Source organism: Cydia fagiglandana, chromosome 3 (assembly GCF_963556715.1).
Source record: "Cydia fagiglandana chromosome 3, ilCydFagi1.1, whole genome shotgun sequence".
Classification (NCBI taxonomy): domain Eukaryota; kingdom Metazoa; phylum Arthropoda; class Insecta; order Lepidoptera; family Tortricidae; genus Cydia; species Cydia fagiglandana.
In genome coordinates this window covers 1,725,574-1,736,704 of record NC_085934.1, presented here as the reverse complement: position 1 = coordinate 1,736,704, position 11,131 = coordinate 1,725,574, and the positions used below count along the sequence as shown (strand labels likewise).

The following is an 11,131-nucleotide window of genomic DNA, read 5'->3' as shown; positions in this document are numbered from 1 at the left end:
TTGACGTTTTATTTGCCACGGAATACAATGCGTTCAGCTTACAAAGTTGTTTTACTGCGCTACATTCAGTAAGCAAAAAAAAGTTTCGTTATTACAGCTTGGCAAGCCATTTCCGTCAGTGAAAAAAGGCGGCAAATTAATAAAAACTAATTAATTTGAATTTCGGGCCTTTATCTACTGACAAAGTCGAGTCAAGAGTATGGAATACTATAAATTGCTATAAATAATATAGTCGGTCAAACCAATTTGTCACAAACGCGCGGATTTCAATATTTGTATGAAAGTTCGACACTCCTTAACCCATTTTTTTGTAGAATAAGGCGGCATATTTAAAAAAATGTAAGGGTGAAGGTCAGTGGCGGATTTGCAGTGTTTGCCGCCCTAGGCCCCAAACCTTGTAGCCGCCCCTTTCTCAGCATCAGCACCCATCATATATTGACTAAGTACATTTAGATCAGGCAACGAAAAGATATGTTATAGAGGGAAATGCTAGGGACACATTTTTTACTTAGGAACTTTTTTGGACTCGTTAGGAGTTGAACATATCAAACGTTTGAAGGTCACATTTTTCGGTTTTTCGCTTATTATATCTCAGAAACTATACGTCCTATGTGACATGATCATAGGAACATAGGTTTTACGAAAAAAATAAGCATATACTTATTCATTTTAAGTGACAGTTTTACCAATAACATTGACTTTTTATGTACCTACAAAAACATTCAAAAAAACTAAAAAAAAACATAAGAAAAACAATTATTTTGCCTATTTTCTTGAATAACTGCTAAATTATTTAGCCTAAAATTATAAAATTGAGATTGTTACAATGAGCTCTTTGATTTGATATGTAACACGATATAGTTTGAATAACTTTATTTTTAAATTTTCTCATTTACTTACCCCCCAAAAATGGCCGCCATATTTAAAATTCATTTATTTACGTTACACGTCCATCTTTGGGTCACAAACTTACATATGTGTGCCAAATTTCAACTTAATTGGTCCAGCAGTTTCGGAGACAATAGGCTGTGACAGACAGTATAAGGGTTCCGTTTTTTCCTTTTGAGGTACGGAACCCTATAAACGATGAACAAGGCGCGAAGGCGTCAACAATATGCGAAATCGACGCCACACTCGCGTTCGCGGCTTTGCGCCGCGATTCGCGCACAAAAGTGCCCTCTAGATATCGTAAAAATTGTAGCTTGTAGCAAATTTAACCAACTTTCATTTTATATAATGATCATGTCGTTAGAACGCATAGTTTCGGAGATATAAGCGAAAAACTGAAAAATGTGACCTTCAAACCTCTCTCTTCCCCCGGCTCAAGGGCTACGGCCGGGGACTTTTGATATGTTCACCTCCTAGATAGTGGAAATACAGTTAGGTACAAAGTCAAAAATTGTGTTTCAAGCATTTCCCTCTGTAGGTACCTTTTTGAAAATTCGTTGACTGGTCTAATTTTGAGTTATTTTTTGTTATCATCAGCGAATTTTTTGTCACAATTTGCCGCCCCTAATATCTCGCCGCCCTAGGCCCGGGCCTACTGTGCCTTATATGGGAAATCCGCCACTGATGAAGGTTTTGATATTCCAAATTTAGTGTTTTCTACTGGCAATTTTTTGGATAATATACCTATATATACCGATAGTTTTGAAGTTATTTAAGAAAGAAAATTATTCATATTCATTCCTGAAAAAAAAAACCTTTTAAACAATCATGTCATCAATTCTATAGTATTTGCTTGATTTGAAGAAACCATAGTATCGTCTCCTAATATAGAATTACTTGGCATTACATCGCCCCTAACAGGAAAGAACTCTAACCGTTTTATCTTTGGTATGGCTTCATTCACGCATCGCCCAATAAAGAATGTCGGTACTTAAGACCCTTAGCCAAATTTGACTAAAAAGGCACCTATATAGCTCTAGATATAAATAAGTTTGTGTGTAACTTAATTTATATCAACAATTTAGGATATCCCTGCCGCCTCTTTCCGCCATCGCTCATCGCGGCCAAATTTCCATCTTCACCACTTAGATGGTTTTGGCACTCGACAGTCCTCAACTGTGTGTTTCTTCAGAAACTTCCTGCCTCTCACAGCAACTGTGGTATGAACTGTCGCCTGCGGTATTTCCCGACCGGTACGACCTTAATTCAACCTTCATGAAAAGAGCGTACTCTCATCTTAAATCCCGGCAACGCACTTACAACCAGACTGGTTTTGCATGCTCGTTTGGCTCCATTATCTTAAAAAAAAAATCTTAACATTTTAAGTAGTAGTTTTTAGTAGTTATCTAAAAAAAATTAATAGGTATGGAAAACCTCCGAAATTTGAAACAACGATACAGATCTATAATACATACTTACATATTCATTCCATTCCATAAATATTTTACAATCACAAAGACTGCTAATTGAGTATAAGTACCCAAACCAGACCCAAACCGATTTTTATTCTGCAAAGCAGAACTTTTCCACCAAGCGTTTATTATTAATTTAATTATAACATCAATATAATAATTAATCGGTGGTCCGATCAGCGCCCATTCATATCAAAAAAGTAGAGCCTTAGTAGACTCTATGTGTTTGTCCAATTAATGAGCCTGGCAGTCAGTAACCGCTCGCCTTGGTCACCGGTCGTTCAAACGCGCGTAATTTAAAAAAAAAGTTTTAAAAAATACAAAGAAAAAGAAAACAATAAACTTCGCCTAGTTTTGTTTCCTGATTTGGTGTATCAAAATGAGTGATGTGAAATTCAATGAAAGTTAAGTTCTATAATAAGTGACAAAGTTTTTAAAACTTTACAGAAAATATACACCGGCAAAAGTAAGTTTGTTTTAAAACTTTTGTTTATCTTGTTTTGATAGCAAGGCTAGTTATACATTCGTGAAACCTGTTTCGCTTCTCTGTTGAAATCCGGACTGCATCTGTTGATTCTGTGGAAAGTTTGAGGTTACCAATATTTTTTTCGACATAAATGTGTGACATTAATAAGGTGCAGCGCGTAGGTATGTGTACCTAAATAAAATATAATGAAAAATCCATACAATTTGAACCGATTTCAGCTCTCGATCATTGTGAATTGGTAATGCCTAATGTAATTGGGTTAAAAAATCTGATAACCAAAATCCAGCTATTTATAACTACATTCTACAGAATAATTTACAAGAGTCAGGCAAGTAGCAGTTAATTACAAATAAATAAAATAAATATTAAGGAACATGTTACACAGCCTAGCCACAAACTAAGCAAAGCTTGTACTATATGGGGTGCTTGGCGTTGGCGTTGGCGACGATACACATACTTAAAACACTCATAACTCGGGAACAAATAGTTATGCTCATAATCATGTCATGATGTTAATAATTTTAAAAATCGTGTTGTAAAGTTAAATGCAATAATAGTATTCAATCAACTGAGATACAGATGTGAAAGTTGCAGTAAAAGTTTCCAAAAAGTTGGAAAAATCTCGGAAATTTCAAATCAAAGAAATTCTTAATTTTATAAATGAATTTTTTTGATTTCCATACAAGAGTAATTATGCACTTGCCTATAGTTTAGGCATCCAATCCATAGACTTGTAATTGTCGCGCTCGCAATTCTATGATCCAACCATACCGATACGGACGAATAAAATTACAGGATACTATAATCCAATTAAAAGTAAATAAAATATAATAACTCATCGCTCATAACTCATAACTTCCTTAATTATGTTTAATGAGGAAATAAAGAGATGAATTTCACGTTATTTCAAAATAGGTAGGTATAGTTCTTAGTTTCGTTTCTGTTTCAGATATAGTCTGGCTACTGAAATTTTACCTAAATTATTGGCGGGAAATTCAAAAAATCTTGGGCTGGTCACACTTTGTGTAGTAGGAATTATAGTTTTGATACTAGACAATATCTTTGATATTCTGTGCACAAATAAGGTACCTAAGGAAATAAGCTAAATAAACGTTTAAGTGCACTCAAAGTCAGCTCACATAATTTCTACCACTATTTAAAGTACAGTCAACGACAAACACACATGTTTACGTTCCAATATTTAGATTTTATAGATATTTTTCAGAACTTTTAATTTATCCGTTTCTTTATACACTTGTCCTATTTATGAGATTCAGGCATTAATAAATTCACGTACTTAATCAAAGTAATCGGCAAATGTTAGAACTAGTACTTAAAGTATCAAAATATTTATAGAGCACCAACCTCGTATTTTGTTTACATTTGGTTAGAAGTTGTAAACATTGCACTTTTTCATTATACAACGCTACACGTCGACTTCGCACATTGTCGTAATTATTTACGAGCTTAAATAATAGTTTGTGAACCTCACTCAGCATAGAAATTATTAATATTATTTAAAATAAACCCCATAAAAACCGCAAACAATTTGAATGAATGACATAAATCGACAACTGACTTTTAGCTTTTTTTCAAATCATAGACAATTGGTGATACAACAACGAAATATCTGTCAACAATTTTTGGCTAGCCAGACTCTAGTTATAAAATTAGAGCGCAGGTAACTTATACGGTGAAGGCTAGGTTCGTTCGCTAATTGCAAGTGTGAAACCACCTTTAGGGTTAAAGTTTACATCCTGTAATAAAAGACAAGGAACTGTTTTAAGTATATTGCTGACAATAATCTCTTTGTTCACTAATTCGTTGCCAATTACCTAATCTCTTAAGCGATTGTGAAAAAGACACCGTAACTAAACGGACCAAAAATGTTGGGGACACTTTTTTCTCAGTAAAAACGCAAAAAGCTCGTGATTCGCAGTAGAAATACTAGAAATAATATAAAAATTCAAAGGAGTATGTGAAGTCCCCAATCCGCATTGGGCTAGCGTGGGGACTGTAGCCCATCAAGCCGTCTTGCGCATGAGAGGAGGCCTGTGCCCAGCTGAGCAATGGGACGTACGAGGATATAGGCTTAATTATTATTATTATTTATTAAATATAAATGCCCAAGGGCGCAAAGTCACCACGAACTGGTGCTATCATACCAGTTGGCAGTTCTGATGTGACGTCGGAAATTTTCCAAAATGAAAGTTTCCATATATTCCTCTGATATTTTCCTGAAATTTTCGATTTTTTTTTTCAACTTTTTTGAAACTTTCATATCAAATATACGTGGGTACCTACATCAACCTAAGAAAACGTCAAACTCAAACTAAGAAAAGGTTTCGTCGTGCTTCGGACCTCTGATGCTTTCTTTTGTTTTTTTACCTTTTTAACTTTATGATCTAAAAACCTGTTTCTCCTCCTAGTACAGAAGAATGGAGCGGCCGGGGACCAGCGGTGAGCGAACGCCTCTAGTGCAGCCAACGTATGTCTTCGAGTCCAGCATAACGCGGCGCTACCGCAAGCGGCTGAGGAATTGCCAGTGCGCCATCTGTGTCTCTTTACTGTGAGTTATTAATATAAGAACACCATATTACCTAGCACAGCTAAACTGTGGAATTAAATTCATACAAGTCTATCAATAAACTATCTATCGCTTTCACCATATTTATTACGGTCATCTGTCGCGTTTTGATGTGCTACGCCATCGCCAGAACAGATCAGACGATTGTGAAGGCGCCATTCCTACGCTGTTCTTACGCGTCAGATACGTCTCTTTTGATAGGTAAGTACCTTCGAGAGGCAAAGAGTAAATATATTTGGAAAGGGGTGGTGCGTTATTTTTGCGTTTTATCGCATATCGCATGTGTCGTCCCATCGTCAACGCTGCGTCGTTTTTCATACCTACTCGTATATTTTTATGACATGCCACATCGCCCACATCACATCAAATGCGTTGCGACGACGCGACGCAACGCAACGCCCGAACGCTGCGAACGCACTTCTTGTGCCTGGCTCTTTGGGCGCTTATATACTGTACCGTGGACACCCACGTCAATAACCGCCACAGTAAAGCAGAATACCTAAATGTATAATATTGCATTTAATGACTACATTTCTCCACAGAGTCCTCCTCAGCATCATTCTCCTCGTCACCGTCTCCTACAACCTGGCCGACGACTTCAACGGCGACGACCTTGACAATAACACCATTCTGCCGATCGTCATCCCTGTAGCCAACGGCTCCAACCTGAATATGGTTGGCAATCTGACGAGTTCGGGCAATAGGACGGCGTATAATCTGACGAGTTCGGGCACCAGAACGGCGTATAATCTGACGAGTTCGGGCAACAGAACGGCGTATAATCTGACGTCGATAGAACCTAATTTACTGCCGATTATGAACAAGAAATGGCCATTAGAAGGTCAGTATTGCTTTTTGTCTCCAGTTTTCCCAGCATTAACATTAATACATTAACTTTCTTCCGATCCATAAAGTCCAATGGTTCTAATTTGAATGTTATGGCAACAACACTGTATGACTGTTTTCTGCATTGAGTCTAAAGCACAAACTGCGGCCAGAAAGCTGGGCGTCCTAAATAAGGTGAAGCGATACTTCACACCTGGACAGCTTCTAACACTTTACAAAGCTCAAGTCCGGTCGTGTATGGAGTATTGCAGCCACCTGTGGGATGGCTCAGCTAAATACCAACTCGCCGCTTTGGACTCAGTGGAGCGCAGAGCCAGGAGGATGATTGGCGACAAGAAGCTAACGGCTAAGCTTCAGTCTTTGGCCCATCGGCGGAAAGTCGCCAGCCTGTCGGTATTCTACAGGTTGCACTTCGGGGAGTGTGCCCAAGAGCTACACGAGCTTATTCCACCGTCCCCATTCTACCATCGGACTTTTAGACGCACGGCCGGTTTCCATCCTTACTTGGTAGATATTCCACCAATTCGCACGAAGCGCTTTGCTTCTACTTTCCTTATGCGCACTGCCAAGGAATGGAATTCCTTGCCGGCGTCTATATTTCCGTGTTCTTATAACCCGGCAACCTTCAAATCAAGAGTGAACAGGCACCTTCTGGGCGAGCTCGCTCCATCGTAGGCCACGTCTACGCCTCGGCTAGTCTGTGGCCATGAGTAAGCCCATTCATAATAAAAAAAAAAAAAAAAATTATGTTTTGTTTTCTGTATTGAGGTGTGCAATAAAAAGGTAGGTATTTTGTATTGTATTGTAAACTGAAGTCGATACAAAACCAATTTTAATGACGATTATGAACAAAAAAGGCCTTGGAAAGGTGAGTAACCTATGTCTAAATAATTCATCTCAGTTTTATAGGCATGTTTTTTAGGTGCGTTAGGTAAGTTGAGATTAAAATAACACCATCCTCCCGATTGTAGTCTCTGAGGCCTATGGCTTCAGCCAATATGGTTGTTAATCTGACACATAAGTATATGACATATCAGGTTGGCAATCTGATACTGGAGTCAGTTATGTAACGCTGCCATACATGACCCAAAAATTTTTTATTAAGCTATGAGCTTCATCACATCTGATATTTGAGTAATTCTAAGCATTTCTAGCCTGAAGTGGGGGGGAGGGTGGGGTACAAAGACGGCCGCCATCCGTCATCTTTAAAAAAAATCTACTCTGATCCTGGTGGGTACTAGGGCAAGTTTGGTATCATTTTCGTATAAACCAAAGACGTAGAATTCATTGCTGATATTTGTTTTTTCAATTTCATAGTAATTTTACAAGAAAAACGTAAAAAGGTGAAAAATTTGGTTGGAGATTTTTGCTACGCGGAGCCGAAACTACAAAAGATAGAAAGTTGAAATTTGCACACTAGATTACATTTATAAAGTGTACAAGAGATAAGAAGCGATTTTGAGAAATTCAACCCCTAAGGGGGTTAAAAAGGGGATGAAAGTTTGTATGGGGTTCAAGTTTTATTTTAAGCTAGGAATTTGAAACTTCGTAAAACGATATATTATTAAAATACAAGAAAACTGATTTCAGCGTTTTTGAAAATTCATCCCCTAAGGTGGTGAAAAAGGAGTTGTAAGTTTGTATGGATATCAAAAAAATTTTCGAACGCGGGACTTGAATCTTTGTATTTGGGGATATTATTAAAAGACAGGAAAAGTAATTTCAGCGTTTTGTAAAATTCATCCCCTAACAGGGTTAAAAAGGGGTTTAAAGTTTGAATCCATTACAAATCCGAGTAGACACACATTTCTTATTGGCTCCCAGGCTTGAAATGCTTAGAATTACTCAAGGAACATATGTGATGAAGCTCATAGCTTAATAAAAAATTTTTGGGTCAACTTTATAACTGCTTCCGCTATGACGAACTATGGCAATAGAACGTTTTATAATCTGACGTCGATAGAACAAAATTTATTGCTGATTCTGAAAAAGAAATAGCCCTTAGAAGGTACCTTAGCAGGTTTCTTATTGCAAATAAAATAGATGAAATTCCATCCGATGGCCAACAGTTAAAATATGTGTTGTTTTGTATTTCTGTAATGCTATTACATATATTACTTATTCTGTGATTTCTGTTAAAAGGATGGTAAGTACGTACCTACATTTACGAGTGTAAATGTCGTTTACATTTTACATGACACTTTATGACTGGCACCTATAAACATACCTACTCGTAATTATATTGCAATTTATTTAATGACAAATAAGATCATTTAATTGTTTAGAATAGCCTTCAAAATTATAAAATTCACCTCATTCATTATGATAGAATTTTTGCGGTTAAAGAAAACACTTAAATATACTTTAACTGGACAATCTTTAATGTTTTTTCCACAAATTTGATGACTGCTACGGAATTTAGTTTTTAATTGTTGATTATAGAACCTGTCTTGAGAGAACCTCTATCTGAACTAGTTTGGTTTGGCGCCTTGACCCTATGAAGTGACGTTCATGTATTTTAGTTTATTTTATGATTCCGTCCGAAGCCGAACCCGCAAGGCCGCATTTCAATTACGTACTTATCTCTTTTTTAATACCCACATCTGCAATTCTGAGTAGAAAATGATATCTTAAGTTCTTATAGTAGGAGATCCGGTATATATGGTCGACCTTCACCGGTACGTCTGACGGATGAAACGTATAGGTATTTTATGAAAAAAAAAATATTCCTGAACACAGTTAAATAGGGTTGCCTAAAGAAATATGTTAAAAGCTATTTTTAAATAATTATAAAAACATCTTCAAATTTCCCGACTTTCCCGAAACCGACTTGTCTGGCGAACGAAATAAGTTCCAATGGAAAGTATACAACTTATACAACATGAATCATCTAGGTTGCCTATTTTCTCGTAGTAAGTCCGCTGTACAAACGTAAGTACGTACCTAAATAAAATCTTATGGGGCGAAGATTTCAACTCGACCTGTCTCCACAGAAACCCCTTCACCTCCCTGGCCAAGCACACCCCCCGCCGCCAACATATCTGACGCCGTATCCCGTGGCAACGCTGCGCTGGCGGCGCAACAGCGCGCCGAAGCGGCCCGTACGGCGCTAGGCCGCAACACGCCGGCGCACCGCGCGCAGCGCGCCGCAGCGACCGCTGCTGACGTCAAACCGCTGGCTGATGCTGCGTATGCGGCTGAGGAGGCTACTAAAGTGCTTGTTAACGGGTAATAATCTTATAATCCGAATACTTAGCTTGACTCTTAAATGAAGACACACTCATCATTATATTCATTATCCTACTGAGTTATATTCAAATTAAGCAATACTTTAAGATATGTATTTCTAAGCATATGAACTGACCAATATTAACATACAATATAACTTATAAGTGACAGCTAGTGACTGCACTGTAATGCCTAACATTTGCACTTTAGCTTATATTTGCACTTTGTAGAATAGGGTTGTGTTGTGAATGTTTAAGTATTTGTGTTGTTTATGTCTTTTGTGTCATATCCACTGATCTGTATTTAATTTTGTAATTATTTGTTACCGCTTCGCGATAAGAACTCTTAAATTTAAAGACTATGGCCCAATTTGAACAATGCTACTAACTTTTATCTTCTGTAAAGTGATATTTTTTCAACCAAAAACGTCACTTTTGACACTGACAGACCGTAGCCGTGACATACGGCTTCAACCAATAGGTGTGGTTGTTAATCTGACACTTGACATATCAGGTTGGCAATCTGACGAGCTCTGGCAATAGAACTTTTTATAATCTGACGTCGATAGAACGAAATTTTTTGCCGATTCTGATAAAGAAATGGTCCTTAGAGGGTAGGCAGGTACCTAAGTATTGCTTATAGCAAACAAAATATACTTGGTCAAGCAGATCTTGTCAGTTAGAAAAAGGCGGCAAATTTGAAAAATGTAGGCGCGAAAGGATATCGTCTCCTAGAAAATTTGAATTTCGCGCCTTTTTCTACTGACAAGATTTGCTTGACCATCTAGATAATTTTTTACCGATGGTCAGTGTCAAAAGTGACGTTTTTGGTTGAAGAAATATCACTTTTAACACTGACATCTTAGAAGCATTGTTCGAATTGGGCCGTAGGCTATTCACACACGCCGGATATCGATTCAAAGTAGGTACTTTACCTATATGTGATCCCGCGCTACCGCACTAAGCATAAGAGCAGTAACTCATTTTGAAATCTCTTTTAATTGTAGAACATATCGTACAAGTACAAGGTAACATACCTACAATTGAATGCGCTTAAAGCGGCAGTGTGTGAATATCCTAAGTCGCAAATAATAATAAAGCTGGAAACAAATTATCGGACGCGGCTGACGGACGCGGCTGACGGGCGCGACATAAAAGTGTGCACAGTGTTCGGGACGTGGCTTTCGGCTGACAGGAACATCCAGCGCGCCAGATTTCTGTCGGATGTCCGAAGGCTCAAGGTCACGTCCACGGCTTACCTCCGATAGTTTGCACAGTTTAGTGTATATTCATTATCTAGATAGGTATAAGTCGCGGCTGTGAGCCGCGTCCGTCAGCCGCGTCCGATAATTTGTTATGTAATTATTCAAAGATTTTACTGAGGTTTTGTTGTTAAACCATTGGCTTCTAATTAATACACATTTCGTATTGTTATGCACTGGATGATTTTTCATACCTTTTCCCACACCTCCACTTTGCTTTCCTTTTCCTGCACAGCTGAGAATTAAACTTAAGATAGTACTTAACTTAAGATGAAGATTGTCGTTGACAATTTAACCAACCCTTCTACTCGTACTTACTTAAATGGTTGGCGCGATGACCCAAAATGAGTCTTGGCCTCCAA

At 37.8% G+C, this 11,131-nt stretch overlaps 1 protein-coding gene across 1 annotated transcript in view; it reads left to right on the top strand.

The window, feature by feature from the left end:
* The first annotated feature begins 2,784 nt into the window (after positions 1-2,784).
* Positions 2,785-11,131, top strand: part of LOC134679826 (peroxidase-like) — a 46,674-nt gene continuing 38,327 nt past the window's right edge. The window contains exons 1-4 of the mRNA XM_063538725.1: positions 2,785-2,830; positions 5,282-5,416; positions 5,977-6,275; positions 9,274-9,508. Of these exons, the coding sequence (XP_063394795.1) occupies positions 5,286-5,416; positions 5,977-6,275; positions 9,274-9,508 (665 nt within the window). The 5' untranslated portion in view covers positions 2,785-2,830; positions 5,282-5,285. The remainder of the gene's footprint in view (positions 2,831-5,281; positions 5,417-5,976; positions 6,276-9,273; positions 9,509-11,131) is intronic.